The 18,229-nt window shown below is 34.8% G+C and overlaps 1 protein-coding gene across 1 annotated transcript in view; it reads left to right on the forward strand.

The window, feature by feature from the left end:
• Positions 1-18,229, forward strand: part of SESTD1 (SEC14 and spectrin domain containing 1) — a 149,593-nt gene that overhangs the window by 79,732 nt on the left and 51,632 nt on the right. Inside the window, exon 6 of the mRNA XM_027865929.1 lies at positions 15,354-15,467. Coding sequence (XP_027721730.1) covers positions 15,354-15,467 — 114 coding nt within the window. The remainder of the gene's footprint in view (positions 1-15,353; positions 15,468-18,229) is intronic.

Here is an 18,229-nt window from a genome sequence, read left to right on the forward strand (position 1 = left end):
GTATTTTAAATCATTTTAATGATTTATCTGGGTGAGAAATATTTTCTTAAGTATTCATATGTTTAAGAAAACTTTAAACTGATACTAAATTACATCAAAGAGGTAACCCGGTACTGTGGGAGAGTGTAGGAGGAAAACACTGCATCCACAGTAAGAATTGATAAATAGAAGTATATATAGAATAATTTTACACTAATTATTTATGTGGGTGTGTATACACATACATACATACATACATATATACATACACTTATTTGTGTCTAATGGTAGCCAACTCTAGGTGGGAAGTGGGGAGGAGGAAAGAAAAAAAGTGGAAAAAATTTACATGATAATTTTGTTTTATATTTTTTAAGGAATTGCAAGTTGTATGTAGTAGATTTGCAGTTTCATGTGTAATCATCTTTTTTATTGTACTGTGTTTTGGAAATGCTTGTTTTGTTGCATAAATTAAAAATAAAATAAATTAAAAACTAATCAGAATATGTAGGTTTGTATTGCAGGGAAGATGTTTATTAGCTTTTTAATCTTGGGCCATTCATTTAATTTCTGAACCTTAATTTGTATGTGTAAATTGGTAATACTTGCCCCACCTAGGCCATAGTGAGTAACAACTAAAATAAGATGTTTTAGCATTTTATAAACTTTGAAGTATTATGTAAATGCAAGCTATTGTTGTTATTCTAAACATTTTTGGACTTTAAGCTTCACTACTTCTACTTACTTAATTGGGATATGTGGTGATAATTTCTTTATATTTATTGTGGTTATAACACATGAAAAAAACTGTGACATATAGTATGTATTGCAGTTATATCTCCTGACTTTAATTGTAAAAATTTTGGTCTTTTCTAGATCTCATAGAAGCTAAGAGTTAAAATATAAATGTATTTATCTTTTCAGGATTATAGCTAGCACCTTTTAGCAGTTTTCTCTTTCACAGACTATTTCTTAGTTCCCATGTCTCACAAAACAACAGTTCATAGAAGTCATTCGATGGCTTGAAATAATTTGTGAGAACATTGAAGGGTAAAGAGAAAAATAATGATTTAATCAGAGCTTAGATGTTTGTGGACCAGCTAATTAGCACTTAATGTGTATATTGGCTGGTAAATCTGCCCAACTCATATGTGGAAACATGCTATGGAAATATTGGACCCTATGAATGCAAACTTTTAAGAAGTCTGATAGATAAAATTCAGCTGAAATTTTGTACTTTGTTGTCATCTTTGAGAGTTTCACTGATGATGTTATTATATTTTGATGTAGAAGCAAATATTCGATTTGTTAATAAGTATTTGTTAATCTGTTAGAGTGCTAAGTACTGGAGATTCAAAGACAAAAATGAAATAGTACCTGCTGTTAAAGATCTTACATTCTAATGGTATAGATATGTGATCGAAAGGTATGGAAACTGCCCAATCTGGTTTTTATCTGTTCAAGATCAGACAATTGGAGTCAGCCTAATGTCATTAGAAGCACATACTCATTGCTGTTTCTCTCACAGTTTAACCATATCAAAATGGTTTCTTGTCCCAACCAATTTTAACAACATTGTAAGTTTATTTTTATTTAATTTTATGAACCACAAATGTTTCATTGCATTACAGTCCTGAATCTGAATTAACGGAATTGCACAAGGTAGGCCTGACTCAGATATTTATTGTAGTTGGCAGGATTTTATTTGGATTACCTCATAGTTGAAGTTCAGGAAACGATGCTGCAGAAGAAGGGGAGCCCAAGTTACTTGAATGCCCAGATAAAGGAGTCTGGTAGTTCTGTTACTGATGTATTTCTAGCAGCATTTGGGAATATCCTTTCAATAGGATTAGGAAAGTTACCCCCACCCCCACCCCTGCCCTGTCTCTTTAGGAATAGCTCAGTAGGTGCTTAAGGAGGTTAGCAGGGAGAGCAAAGGTATAGCAGGAACTAGTATTCCTTGGCCCTTGTTAATAGTTTTAGAAAAGCTTAATCATCATCATAAGCAAAATTTTAAAAAATCCTATCACTTTGTATTAAGCAATTAGAGATAGATAGGAGTGTATTTTTGTTTTCAATGATCATGTATTGAAGATAGAGGGACAACTTATGGACTTAGTAACAGCAAAAATGAAGAGAAGAGTGCTGATGGGATAGGGGTAGGGTATAAGTGGGAAGGGGACATAGAGGGGAGTTGACACCAATAGGTTGCAAATAGAAACCATGGTCTTTCACCTATGGTTTGCTGGAGAATATGTTAAAACTTCCATTTAGATTAGGGCTATATTGGGGGAAAAGGGAAATGAGAATAAGAACTGGGAACCTGCCCTGATGGTAAGAGAACCTCGGGCTGGCTCTATTACCATCCTCCAGGGGAAGACTTCCTCCAAAGGGGTTTTGATGCTGGTAGACTTTTAAGACCAAGGAACTTAGGAGGCTGCATGTGAAGTTTAATATCACCTAACATGTTACTAGAACAAAATGTGGTGAGGGTGTGGTCTGATGGGACCAATCAAGAGTTTTCCATAGCTTCAGAGTTCCATAGGCTTGGGGAACTCACAGAAGATTTATTGTTGCAAAATTATTTGAATCAGATCCCCCAATTGGAAACTAGACATTTTTTACATGGCTGAAATGCTGAGTTCTTTTTACCTCACACATCATAAAGATGAATTCTCTTTGTAACTGGTTCCCCAATAGGAGATTGCAAGGTAGGGCATGAAATTCCTAAAAGAAATAGGTTTGGTGGATTTGATCTATTCCCTTCATCCCAGTCTTGCACCTCCTAGGGGTGACCAATTTTTTCAGGAGCAGTTATATGCTACCTTTTGGGCAAAGACCCATCTCAGTGGCATTAGACTTTGCCTGTTTCTGAATTGAAATGAGAGACAATTTACTTTTGCCTGTTGGTTTTTTACATTGTGAATGATAACCATCTATACGTAGGGAAACATGACTCCTAAAAAGTTATGTTTAGTTACTGTTAAAAAATCTTGTTTGATTTTTATATTGTATATCTTTAAACAAACAAAAAATTATCTTAAAAGAAGAAATTCACTTGCTTTGTCAAGTGCATGTATCAAATTAATTGAAAATTCATTTCCAATAGTTATTTACAAGTTAGCCCAGAAGTTGCAGAATTTGCAGAATTTCTCCTAAAATTACTAAAGCATATTCAATCACATAGTTCTTGCTAAAATAACATTATTAATAATATCAGTAAGACATTAATAACATTTTAATGAGAACAGAAATATTTTTAGACCTTTAATGTTGTTGATTTCATCTTTATTTCATTCTTTTAAATTTTGTATAATGTATATAGTATACATATATGTAATTTATATGTACATTTATTGAGGATAGGGCATCTAGGTGGCATAGTGGATAGAGTGCTGGACCTGAAGTCAGGAAGAATCATCTTCTGAGTTCAAATGTGGCCTCAGACACTTACTAGCTGTGTGACCCTGGGCAAGTCACTTAACCCTGTTTGCCTCAGTTCCTCATCTATAAAAAAGAAGTAGAGAAAGAAATAGCAGACCACTCTAGTATCTTTGCCAAGAAAACTCCAAATGGGGTCACAAAAGTCAGACATGACTGAATAACAACAATATACTGGAAATAGGAATGTGTGCTTAAAACTTTTTACTGATGGGGTGTACAATCAAAAATGTTGGAGAATACTAGTCCAGGTTGTTATGCATTTGTATAGATAGTTAGTAGAACTGATCGATCCATTAATAGATATACCTTGAACACTTACTCTTGGATAGTTAGCTAGGCCCAGGAAAAGAGAGAGCTGGATTGCCTTTAGGAAATTTTACAGTGATTTTAGTGTTGAAAGAAAGCCCTATCTTTTTTAACATCTATATTCTTCTGATGATTCTGTATGGCTTATAATCATTTAAAACTTCTACCTCCAAAAAATAAAAATTGTGAGCCCAGAATGGGTGCTCTATTTTTACTTCTGCCTCTTAGAATCTTTCATTTCTTTAATGCTATGCTCATATGCTATCTCTTGCATGAAGACTTTTCTCATTTCTCCATTCCTGCTCCCCCACTCCTACTTCGGTTAGTGTTCTCTCCCTGATCAGATTCTCTTATATTTACATATCTATATACATGTTATTCCTTCCCCCCCTCCCCTATAAAATTCAAGCTTCTTTGAAACTCATGACTTTTTTTCTTTTTGGCCTTTGTATCCCCAGCACAGTGGCCTACCACAATGTCTTGTACATAGAAACTTCTTAATAAATACTAGAATTGAATTGATCAACAGTAGGTTGCTTCAGAATGATAGAAAAATTTCCAAAATGCAGAGGAGAGAGTATGGTGCAGAAATAGGTCAAAACTTTTTTCCAGCCTCTACCAGAAATTTAAGAGGGTAGCTCTGAGAAGAGTAGTCACTATATGAGATATGCTAAGGCCAGGGGGGTGACCATCCAGAATAGGATAACAATGAGATAGCAACAAGATAATTCCCACATTGGGTTCAAGTTAAGGGTGAAAGCATTGATCATCCCTGGACAGTGAGTAGTGAGACTGTAGTAGTGAGGCAAAGAACCTTACTTTTCTTTTTCCTTTCCACCTCTTTATTCTGTAGCCATTCTCCATCTTATTCCAATTATTATTTCAAAAGTTCATCTGTACTGATTGTTTTGGAATTCATTAATATTTTACCATGTTTTCAGATGACAAAATCCTAATGTACCTAAACCTCAGTACCTAATGTACTCATAATGTACTTGAAGTATATATTGTACTAATAATACTCTAGGTTCTCCCCACTATTTATAACAATCAATTGAGAGTTCCTTCCTGGGATATTAGGAGCATCTCAGCCCTGGTGATGACAACAGGGACTCCTACTTCCTTTTTTCTTCCAATTGCTTGACAGTTGAGGAATCCCCTGGCTCTAAGTTACTTAAGATTTTCGAGATTTGCCTTTGTATCCCTAGCACTTAGCAGAGTGGCCTAGCACAGTGCCTTTTGTCTTTTTATGTTATTTGTGACCCAACATAGGTTTTGAGGGGCAGTAGCAGGACTCAGGGAAATGAGAAAATCACATTGGGGTTCTTGGGGAGCATGTGTTAGAAAATTGAGCTGGAGGCTAAGAGGATTAGGAAAGACTATGAGGGGTAAGAATGGGGACAGAGCTTCTTTACAAGGAGGAAAACATTTTAACCTACAAAAATTAACCTATAATTACATTGTGCCTAGAACTTTTTGACTTCAGTTTAAAAAAAAACATTGTTTTCTCTTTAAACATCTTAATATTTTAATTTATTCATATGTAAGCAATTCTAGTGCCAACTAACATGTTTTCTCTTAAGTTACTACCAATGATAAGCTTCATTAAGTAGAGGGAACCATACTGATCTACAGCAAACTAAATTATACGTGTAATTTAAAATTTTGTGTTGTTTCTATGAAGCTTACCCCATAATTTAAGTCAGACTTGTGTATAATTGTCTGTACTTACAATACCAGTGTTGACTGGTGACTATCCTTTCTTTGACTAAATCTCACTAAATTAAACTGTGTATAGGACAAAAATGAAGACTATAGAACAACCAAAATATGAATGAATAATAGACTCATATTTGATGTAATGTTAATAAATCTAGTCTAGCTCTCTTGATTTAGGATCTGTTTCATTTCTTTTGGAAGTTGACATTACTTGGTAATGATTTCCCCCTTCAGTCTAAATGTGACTGGAATCCACAAGAAGATTGTCTCAATTTTAAGAGAGAAAGTTTCTGGTTCTTTTTTCACACCCTTGACCTGTGGGAGAGCTGTAGTATTCACCAATATTTATTTCCTGTTAACTCAAGTCTGGTGTGTGTGAAATCTGATTTTACTTCAACCCAAGAACCTAGCATATTGCTTTAGGAATATAGAAATGCTACAGAGTTGCTGCATTTGGTTGGGAGGGAAAATGTTGTGGGAATTCTATAGACCCATAAAGTGTTATGGAGGCATTTGCCTCTCTGGGAAGTTCTCCAGTGACATCCTGTATTGATACTGGAAGTAGGGTTCTTATCACAAATCCGAATAATAGGAATGGCCTGAGGTGTTTTGTTCCTTCATAGCCCTGCAAGTTTGTTAGTGGGCCAGAATGACCCGAGATTGCAATAATGGATCAAGTGTGTCATCCATCCATGTGTTAGTGGACCTCAAAAAATAACAGCAATCATAATAGATAGGTATTGCGCTTGCATGCTTAGTTACTTTCTTTAGTTGTTATTAGCTACATGTTTAATAAACATTCATTGATATTCAAGATCACTAAAAGTAGCTGTGAAGCATTTTTCTTTTCAAATACTATTCTCCATCTCAGGCCGTGTTATGCAGTGATAGTATCTTTTTTTGTAGGGGTGTCTCAGGAAACTGATTAGAGAACTGAGAGTATGATGTCTGAGGCAATTGCAAACATACCACAAATTAATAAATGGTAATATATTGCTACAATATACATTTTAAGTTTGGTCTTAAATGTTTATATTATACTTACTAATATATTGTATATATTACATATAAATATATTTAATAAGTTATATATATATCATATTTACTAATCACATAATGAACTTTTCTAACTATACTGTACTCAGTGTACTTAGTTAAATATTTATTATACAAAATGCAAGAGGATAGCTTTTAAGGGCAAGTTTTTTGGGAAAAGAATGCCTTATTCATGATTATATATTGTCATGAAAGTTAAACTTTATAAATGGAAATGGTATTCCGATTTGCTGAATGAAAGAAAACAGAAAAAGTTTTTTTGTTAAATTTATACCTTTACAAAATATTTATTGAACTTGTTCGTGCTATGCTAGGTAAATTAAAAAAATAGGTGAGTCAGGGGCAGCTGGGTGGCACAGTGGATAGAGCACTGGCCCTGGAATCAGGAGGACCTGAGTTCAAATCCGACCTTAGACACATAACACTTACTAGCTGTGTGACCTTGGGCAAGTCACTTAACCCCATTGCCCAGCCAAAAAAAACAAAAACAAAAAACAAAAAAAAATAGGTGAGGCATATTAGGAACATTATGATGACTTGTGGGGCAAAATATATGCTTGTGTGTTTTTTTGAAAATGTACTTTTTCAGAATCTTACCTTATTTGGGCATAGTTAGTTTTAAATGGACTAGTACAACTCATTATTTAATGGATTCTTTAATTGAAATCCTTTTGAAATAGTAATTATATTCTAATTCATCTGTTCTCAAAGTTAGAGGGTTTTTTTTTTTTGTTTTGTTTTTTAATGAAAAATCTACCTATGTTCTTGGGAATTTTAGTCAGAATTATACTGCACTATATTTCTTTTTAACCATTATATATTCTGATAGATTTAATTTATGTTATTTCTCTAAATATGATTGTTCTTACATTGTTGCTTTAAGAATATCCTTATTCAAACTCCTTTGGAGTTGGTACCAACAAGGTTATAACACATCACTTAATTTTTCTCTACCTGCTCCTGTATAGTAAGCTTGTTTCTACTTCTCCAACTTGATTTTAAAGCCCTTGATGAAGGTACCATTTCTTATATTTTTGTGACACAGCACATAGCACGGTATTGAGTACAGTGAGGCAAGTGATTGGAATTGGATCTGTGATTTTACTGCAATGGTAAATTTCCTGTAACAATGCAGGTCCATACATTATCTGCAACTTATAGTCTTAGAACTTTGTCTAGAGCACTGAGAGCTTAAGTGACTTGGCCATGATCATGCAGCCAGTATTTGAACTCAGGTCTTCTTGACTTCAAGGCTAGCTTTCTGTCCATCACTTCATGCTGCCTGTCATTGATGATTGAGAAATTTGCAGGGGCAGCTAGGTGGCGCGGTGGATAGAGCACCGGCCCTGAAGTCAGGAGGACCTAAGTTCAAATCCGGCCTCAGACACATAACACTTACTAGCTGTGTGACCCTGGGCAAGTCACTTCACCCAACTGCCTAGCAAAAAAAAAAATTTGCATAATTTCAAAGTTTAGTATATATGTGTATGTCTACATGTATGTATATATATATATTTAAATCATTGAGGGACTTTTACATGGATCATCTAAATTAAGTGTATACAGTTTTCTAAAGTACCCCTCCTTTAAAATCCTTCTAATTAAATCACAATTTAAGTATTTAAAGGATTAGAGCATAGGAGTTATTTATAGTTATAGGAGCATAGAGTTAGAGCTAGAAGGGAAATTAGATAGAGGTCAACTGGTTCAAACCCTTCACTTTATAAATGAGGAAAGTGAGGCTCAGAGAGGTGACATTTCTTGCCTAAAGTCATAGAGCTAGTAAATATCAGAGCTGGAATTTGAACCCAAGTCCTTGGATTGTAGATCCAACACTTTAAAAAAAAATTTTTAACATCTTTATTTAAAGTTTTGAGTTTCAAATTCAATCTATCCATCCCTACCTCTCCTCCCTGCTCCCTGAGATGGTAAGCAATCAGATATAGGTTATACATGTGCAATTATGTAAAGCATTTCCATATTAGTCATTTTGTACAAGACTCAAGTAAAAGAAAAAATGAAAGAAAGAAAGTGAAAAATAGCATGCTTCAGTTTGTATTCAATCAGTATCAGTTCTTTCTATGGAGGCGGATAGTATGCTTCAGCATTAGTCCTTTGGGATTGTCTCGGATCATGATACTGCTGAGAATAGCTAAGTCATTTATGATTCTTCATCGAACAGTATTTCTCTTCCTTTGTACAATGTTCTCCTGGTTCTGTTCACTTCACTTTTCATCAGTTCATGTAAGTCTTTCTAGGTTATTCTGAAATTATCCTGCTTGTCATTTCTTACAGCACAACAGTATTCCATTACAATCAAATACCATAGCTTGTTTAGCCATTCCTCAGTTGATGGGCATCCCTTTGATTTCCAGTTCTTAGCCACCACCAAAAGAGCTGCTATAAATATTTTTGTACAGATAAGTCCTTTTCCATTTTTTGGAATGTTTTTGGGATATAGACCTAGCAGTAGATCCAACACTTTTTCAACCATTTTCTGTGTGGTGAAGGAAAGCTTTGGCATAGCACATCCCCAAAGCACAGATAATTTACAATTGTCACAATTAGCCAACTCAGCATTATGCTTTATAAAAAAAAACTGTGTGTTTGTATAGAATAGAAATTGGACTTGTAATTACGTTAGTATAGGGAACTTCCCAAGTAAGGAAACTCCCCCTATCAATTCAGAACTACACCTTCTCTGGAGCTTTATAATCTTAGAGAGATGTCTGCAGCACTGTGAGATTAGGTCACTAGCCCAGGGTCATACAACCACTATTTATAAAGGTATTCCTGTCTTTGAGGCAAGACTATGTGAGCATGTGAATATATATATATATATATATATATATACATTTAGATATATATGCTTATACTTAGGTATAACATATTTGCATATATAAATTAATCATTCCAAGTATTGTATACTACATTAGAAAATATAATAATCTACACAGACAATTAATTATATATACAATAGAGCCACACTGTGAATAGTACCTAAATATCACTTCACCTATATTACCTAATTTAAAAAAATATATATTACTTAAGATGAAGATAGTATGGCTTTGTGCCTTGGGTTACTGTTTTGCATTAATGTGTGTGTTAAGTCCATTTCCTCCTCTGCTAGGGATTCAGGGAGTGGGGGATGGTAAATAGGCTTCCATGAGAGTGCTTTAGGTTTTTTCTCCCACAAGTGGAAGAATTCTGCCTCCCTTTTCTCCTTCAATACTTGGATATCTTATCCCCTGTGTGATACAAATAGCCTAGTATACGTTCCCCAAAGTAGTTTGGATAGATCCTTGGCAGAGGGGAATAGGGCCCTGTATATACCAGGGAATAATTTTTCTGTCATTTGTTACCAAATGGTTTATCAGGAGAAAAATATGATTATATGGCTAGGTAAAATAACTAGAAAAGATAGCATGGAATATTTGCCATCCTCCATACAGAGGAAGGTGCTAAACTAGTTCCCTCTATGATAAAAAACAAAAATAATGCAACATTATCCTAGAAAAATAGTATTTTCAGAAAGAGAAGAATCTTGTTTTAAGAATTCAGTTTCCTAACAGTTCAGAATCCATCCCCTATTACCCAATTCTTTATTGCCAGACCCTCAACCCACCATCCCAAATTACGAACCAAATGTTACCTACTCTTTTACATTGTGCTGTCTGGAATGCCTGTTCCATAGGCAACAAACTTAATCTTTCTATTTCCCACAACTAACAGCTATTTCTCTGACTTGTCTACTTCCACCCCCACACCTGCAGAACATAGCTTCCCTAACTGCCATTTCCAGTACTGACTTGCACATTCATTCACTCATTTACTTCGGCTTACTGGTCAAGGTGAGGGAATTGGAATGCTCCTTGCTCTCCATTTCCACTTCTGAGTTCTCCTCCTATCACCTTCCACTCAAGAACCTCTTCTCTTTTCAGATGCGAACAATTCACATCTTCCACCCAGTCAAAATCCTAGTAGTTGTTTTCTGCAGATTTGCAGAATATTTCCATTCCTTCCTCAATGAGTTCAGTACCTAGCTGACAATCTTTCCTCCCTCAAACACTTCAACCTCCTTAGTTCCTACCGCTACTTGTTTCCCATGACATACCCCTTCGTCCATCCCATCTCAGCCAATTACAAGGATAGTTATACCCTTACTTGCTATCATCCACAAATGCACCACCTTCATATTGAGGAATTCTGAAATTTCCCTATCTGATCACACTCTTTTGGCTTTCCATCTCTTCCTCTGCCTTTCCTTAACAACCTACTCTTTGTCCAAACCATGACCTCCAATCCTTGACCCCTCAGTTTTCTTCTAGGTCATCACTCTTGAGCTAGCCCCTCTATTTCCCCCACTTTGTGAACCAGTTAAACTCTAAATTGTACTCTTTCCTTTAGTTCCCTAGCCTCTTTATCTTATTGCTGATTGTGCACTGCCAAGTCTCATCTTGGATCACTTCTACCATTCACTGCCTTCACTCTTACACATGTGCTGACGAAGAAAGTAGAGAAAATCACACAACCATTCTACCTGAATCTGCTACCAATTTATATTATATAACCTTAACAGGGCCATCATTGCTAATAGTCAATCCTTCCTGTTCTTCGCCATGGTTCTTTGAAAATTTTTCATTCCTCCCTCTCAGTTGAGAAAATTGATTCATATTTTACATAAAAAATTTAGGCTGTTCACCAAGAGTTTTCTCTTCTCTCCTCTTCCTCATCTCATGTTACTTAGATGCCTTCTGTTACTATCATCTCCTTCTTTACCTGTATCTCACACAAAGAGGTAGACCGACACACTCCTTCCCTCCCCACCCCACCCCCCGCTTTTAAGTCCCAACTAAAATCTCATCTTCTCTAAAAAATCTTTTCCAATCCCTCTTAGCTCTAGTATCTTACCTTTGTTCATTATTTCTGATTTATCCTGTGTATAACTTGTTTTGTACGTGGTTTATTTGTTGTCTCCCACATTAGATTGTGAGTTCCCCAAGGGCAGGGATTGTCTTTTACATCACTTTGTTATCCCTGGTGCTTAATGCAGTATCATAGTAGGTGCTTAATTAATGCGTATTTACTGATTTTTAACATCTCCTGTGACCCAAAGATCAACACCTGAAATATATCTATTCAGGTTTTACCATTTCTGTTCCTCTTCCTACTCTCTGCTTGTGGTTACAATTATTAAGAAGGAACTAACTCAAATACAGAATTGGAAGAGAAAGGAAAAACAAGAGGCCTGTGAAAATCATCTGTTAGTAATAGCTAGCTACAATTTTTTTGCCGTATTTTAAAGAAAAGAATGAACAATACCAGTCAACCAGCATTTATTAAGCACCTATACTAGGCCTGGGTATTCAAGTACAAAGAATATTATCTGCATATGTCTCTTTTCTTCTTTGGTTTCTTATTGCTTCCATATTAAGTATTATTGAGAAAGGCAAGGAAGAATATAATAGCATTAAAAGTAATAATAACTACAACACAAGGGGGTGCTCTAGCACAAAAGTAGGTCATTTAAAAAATAAACTAGAATCATGCCAAGCAGGACACAGCTGAAGAGTACAAATAGTTCAGGCTTCATGTTCTGTTTATAGATTTCTTTTAAAAAAGGAAAGTGCTTCAGGGATGTTATTTATTGGGGGTACTATCAATTTAGCAAGCAGATTGATGCCTTGTAAAGGAAGTACTTTTCTTGGTAGCCCTCTTACTAAACCTACTCAATACAGAGGTGACAAGATGTCTGTAGAACATAAAAGCACATTTCCAGAATCTGAACTAAAATTCTCTGATTGTCTCTCACAGATTGAGTTTATGGCAAACTAATTATGTTGGATGTGACCATATTTATATACTTTTAAATTCAAAACTATCCAATTTAAGTAGTTATTAAGCACTTATTATGACTGCTAAAATACAAAACCTACTAATATAGATATAATACAGGCCTTTTCATCAAGGAATTAACAGTATAATTCTGCAAAGAACAAGTACATAAATGAAATATAGGAAAGGATGTGATAAGTGCAAAGAAAAGTTCAGATTAAGAACTATAGAAAATTTGAAGAAATAGAGGTCATTTTCACTTGTGGAGATCAGAAAGAGTTGGTAGAGTAAGGCAAAGAAGGCTTCATGGAATAGGTGGCATTTGATTTGGGTGGGGGGGAGAAATGAGAGAACAGCAGGATAAGAACAAGAGATGGAGGAGAACCCAGTTTGATTAGAACATTAAATATATGGAAGGAAGTACTCTGAAATTGGTTAAGGTAGGTTGTATCCATGTAATTGAGTTCCTTGAATGTCATAGTCAGGAGTTTATGCTTTATTCAGTACATAATGAGAATCTAGTGAAGGCTTTTGAGTAAAAGGTGTAACATAATCATTAGGAATATTACTCAGGCAGGACGATAGAGAAAGTATTAGAAGTTGGATAGATTAAAGGTAGGTGGGCCAAATAAAGATATTGTAGAGGTATCAAGTAGGCATCTAGGTACCACAGTGGATAGAGTGCTGTACCTAGAGTCAAGAAGAATCACCTTCCTGAGTTCAAATATGATCCAAACACTTACTAGCTATGTGACCATGGGCAAATCACTTAACCCTGTTTGTCTCAGTTTTATCATCTGTAAAATGAGTTGGAGAAGAAAATAGTAATCCATTCTAGTCTTTTTCCCAAGAAAACCCAAAATGGGGTTACGTAGAGTTGGATACAACTGAGATGACTGAACAATAGCAACAAAAAGATCTAAACAACAAGGCGGGATTGTTACTTGTTGGATGTGTTGAGGGTGGGGGGAGGAGAGAAAAGTCAAAAGTGACTTTTAGGTTGTAAGCCTGAGATACTATTTGAATTCTGGTACTATTAGAAACAGAGGAGTTAGAGGGAAATGGCATATTATGGTTGGATGAATTTAATGAGCTCAGTCTTAGATATATGTTGAGTTCAGGTACCAACATAACAACTGTGTGGAGATATTTAGAAGACAAATATACAGCTAGAGTTCTGGGGTTTTGGGGATGGTGGCATGGAAATAGTCTATATTTGATATCTGAACCCATGTAAATGGATTAAAGAAAGCTTGTAGAGTGAGAAGAAAAAAGGAACAATCATAGAAACCTTGGAGAATTCCTATGTTTGTTGGGCCAGATAAAAGTGAGGAACTACCAAAAGGGAGGAAAGATAGGAGGACAAACATGAAAGTACAATGTTATGGAAACCAAGGGAGGAAGGGGTATTAATAACAATAATAGCTAATATTTATATAATGCTTTAAGGTTTGCAGAGTGCTTTACATATATTATTTCATATAGTCCTCCCAACAATCCTCTCAGGTAGGTGGTATTAAGGTTCAAACTCAGATTTTCTTACTCTAAGTTTGGCACTTTATCTTCCATACCACCTAGATGCCACAAAAAAATAGGGGTGATCTATAGTGTTGTATTCCACAAGAGGTTAAAGATAAGGACATAGTTTTGAAAGGATTTTGTGATTGATGGGTCAATAATGACCTTGAAAACAATAGTTTCATTAGAGTGGTGAAGACAAAAAACAGGAAGAGGTGGCATTTGAGCTGGGTTTTAATGGATGGATGATATTTCAGTGATTCTCAGAAGAGCTTCATTTCATTGAATTATTTCATAATGACTGTTATTAGTATTTTTTACTAACATTTAGTGGGCATTAGCCAAAGAGGTAATTTTGTTCCATTTATTTATTAAGTGCCTGCTGTATGAAAGATTGTTCAAGGTCAATTTATAGGAACTAGTCAAACGGAAGATACAATAATAGCATCTGACATTAGTTAATAATAACAGTAATATTTTGAACCATATCCTGTCTCTAGGATATAGTTTTAAAACCTTGCAATTTTCTATGGAGATTTTAATCCTAAATTAACTCCAGTTATTGCCCACATTGGGCAAATTAAGATATAATAGAATCATCCATAGTCAACAGGTAACTTTAAATTGTCATTTGAAATAGTTGTGCATATTTCACACTTGACTGTTAACAACTAAATAAAATTTTAACATCTGGTGCTATTTCAAAAAGTTTTAAATGGTATAATTGAAGAACCAGAATCTCTTTTAAACTTGCTTATAGAATACTTTTATAATTTGTATTTAACATTTTGCAAAGGGTTAGATTAGGAAAATTGTATTTTAACATGTATAAATTTTTTAGTTTTATACACACTGTTCCCCATCATATATCTAATTTGTAAACGATTTTTAAAAATAAACCATCCCAATTTATATTTAAATAGAGGGTCCATTATATATGTATGTATTTAAACAGAGGTATATTTAAATAGAGGGTGTTTCATCAGTAGATAAGCACACGTGTGAAGAGTATACAATGGGGGACCAGGGAATGGAAAGGATATATAAAGAACAGTAATACAAGGAAATTAGTTTTTGTTTGTTTGTTTGCCAGATTTGTTGTAGGTATATATTTCTGGAATTCTTACAGATGGTTTTAATATGTGAAATTCCTTATTAGATAAAAATTAGAATACTATTAGAGAATAGTTCATTTTTGTGAGTACATAATTGCTAGTTCTAGTAAAAAGAAATTGAACCAGGCTCTTTTTCAACATGGCTTTTTACTTATGTTTAAGAAACATGGTACTGATAATAGTATGGTAGGTACATTTCTGGAAGTTATTCAAAGGTTATACGTGGCTATATATCAATCAAGTAGATTGACATCATATTACAATCATGTCATTAGTACCATTTCTATTTGAATAATACCACCATTTTGTTAATGTAATTAAATTTTTGTTTATACTGTGGTGAAAGTTTACAAAATAACAATTACTTATCTATCTTTACAGGTTATTTTAGTGTCAGCTAACAAATTAACCCGATATATAGAGCCCTGTCAGTTAACAGAAGATTTCGGTGGAAGTCTTACCTATGATCACATGGATTGGCTAAATAAGAGACTGGTTGGTACATTAGAATGATGATAAAATTCTGTTATATATCATAATGTATAATTTATGATAATTTTAAAAATTAAGTTCATATGATTGTATTTTGAGTTTTACTTGGAAGGGAGGCAGGATGATGCAATGGAAAATTCAAAGGACTTGGATTCAAATTTTGGCTTTGTTCTTTACTACCTTGGTGATATTAGGCAAGTCATTTAACTTTGCTGAAACTCTTTTTATTTTCTCATATAAAATGAAGGGGTTGGACTAGGTAACTTGTAAGGTCCTTCCCAGTTCTAAATTTATGGTCCTAGATACCAACATTTTAAAGCATAACTGATTTCTGTGCTTGAACTTTTACTCTTTTATAGAAATATGTTACTGTAAGACTTTATCATTATTAGTAGACAGATATTTGGTATTGAATTTATATTTAGGGATCACTGAAGTAAAACAAATTTGACTTTTTACAAAATATTAGACAAAAATATTTTATGAGCTCTTTGTAATACATTGCAAGATCCTTTCAGTTGAGTTATCTATTTTAACTTTTTTGATAATTGGATTTTTTTTTACAGTTTAAAAAATGATAATAATTGGTAGTAATCTAATTTTTACAGCTTGTTAGAAAAAATATACAACATAAAATTCTTACTAGGCTTTCAGGATCTTAAAAGTTACTAGAGATATATTCCAGTTTTCTTCTTGCGTTATCAGTTATTCACATAGCAATCAGAGGAAGTGTTAATCAGTTTAATGAATCTTATCAGGCTCCCAATAATGACTTGGACACACACTTTGAGATGACATAACATGTAGAGTGTTCCATTCCTGCCAATAGAAAGTCATTATACACCCTGACCTTTTATTTCTTCCTCCTGGGGCCAGTAACAGGTTTTCCCATGCCTGATAGTACCTTGTAAATCCTCCTTTCTCTTATTATGAGCCTCTGGATTCACTCACAGTGGGAAGAGCCTTAAACCTGTTACCGAGCTCCATTGATTTATTAATTCTTCTTTCCTTCCTTTTCCATGTCATATTCTTTCATTATCCTACTCTTAACACTGGCTTCAATTTTTTTTTTTTTTTTACCTTCTCAGAATCTTTGTTTCTTCCCTCATGGACAGGTTATTCCATTTTGTCTAGGAACTTTTTATTCTATCTAACAAATTTTACTTAAGAAATGATGTTAGGTCCTTTCACCTTTCAAATCCTAACTCTACTACTTAACCTGTATGACCTTGGGCAAATCATTGAACTTTCCTCATCCATAAAATAAGGGGATTGGATAGGATGATCTCTAAGGCCCTTCCCAAATTTAAAAATTGAATCCTGTGAGCCTATCTGTGCTATCTCCCTGTCACTGCTATCAGCTCCTGATCAACATTGAGGTGTCTGGGGAGGCTGTCTTTAAACTGTTGTGTCCTTTACTTGCTTGTGCTCTAACTACTACTAATCTTTCAGGTGTTTTTATTTAGCTCTAATTTGTTCAACTAGGTATGAACTCAGCCTCTTTAAGTCACCAGTAGATACAGTTACCAAAAAGACACCCTATGTGATTAAGGAAGAAAAATGTGGTTCGGATTCGCTCCTACAATAAGACACACTGCTAGAGAGAGAAGTGAAGGTAGCTTTAATTAAGATTATAATATAGGTATAGAAAAGGTAGATTTACAGCAACATACAATTAGCAATATGACTATAGTCAGGCTAAGAATACAAAGGATTAGCAATAATGTAAGAAAACATGACCAATTCGCAGAAGCACCAACACCTGAAGTCTAAGCTGGGGATTCCTGAGGTACAGCTTTCAGGGTCCCAATTGGAAAAGTTCCAGGCAGAGCGTCCTCTCCATGGGTGAGACTCCAAAGATGGCTTTCCCAATTAGGATTTAAATAGGGCCTCTAAGAAAGAAGGCCCCGTGCCAGAGGTGTCCATGATTCTAGTAGATGTCTTCACTTGGTCCAGGAACTGGTCAAGTTCCTGGAGCAAGCAAAACATCTTAGAATATTAATTAACTTGATATGTTCTGATGAACTGGCCAGGTTCCCAGAGCACATCCCCTGAGAACTGGCTAAATTCTCAGGTCAACATAGATAACCATACTCTGACTTACAACCCAATGTTTAGAGTCATACAGGGAACATGGAAGATCTTTCCTTATAAGATTTATCAATCAGACCCACATTAGAATCAAAAAGTGTTAGCCTGAGAAGGAACCTTATCAGGCATTTACCAATGAAGAAACTGAGGCCCAAAAAAGTAATGCAGCTTTTCTCAGGATCACACAGCAAGTAAGTAGAGGAGCTTGGATATGAAACTAGATTTTCAAAATCCAGATTCCTAGTCCTTTATTGCAGAATACTACATTATAATAATATTCCCAAATCTTTAATTTTTCTGTTTCTTTTTACGATTTTGACTAATCACAATTGCCTGGCTTCTGATTATTATCTGGTCATACGAGATGCCATGTCTCACAATTCTGAATGTGGATAAAACTAAAAATTTTATCAAAATATTCAAATGTACCTCTCATCTCTTTGATGTGAATATTTTCTCCCAAATGTTTGCCTATCTTCTGTGATTTTTCCATACTCTCCCATAAGTTTGCCACGGTGGGTACATCCAACATGCTAGGAATCTTCCTTGATGCCTTCTGAGGAGAGCAGTAGAACACACAGAATGTGCCTCAGTTATCCCTTGCTGTCACCATATAACCATTTTTACTCCATTTTCTCTCATATGTAGCTTCAATGATACTGCTTGTAATATAT

Source organism: Vombatus ursinus, unplaced genomic scaffold (assembly GCF_900497805.2).
Source record: "Vombatus ursinus unplaced genomic scaffold, bare-nosed wombat genome assembly UNPS02014779.1, whole genome shotgun sequence".
Taxonomy (NCBI): domain Eukaryota; kingdom Metazoa; phylum Chordata; class Mammalia; order Diprotodontia; family Vombatidae; genus Vombatus; species Vombatus ursinus.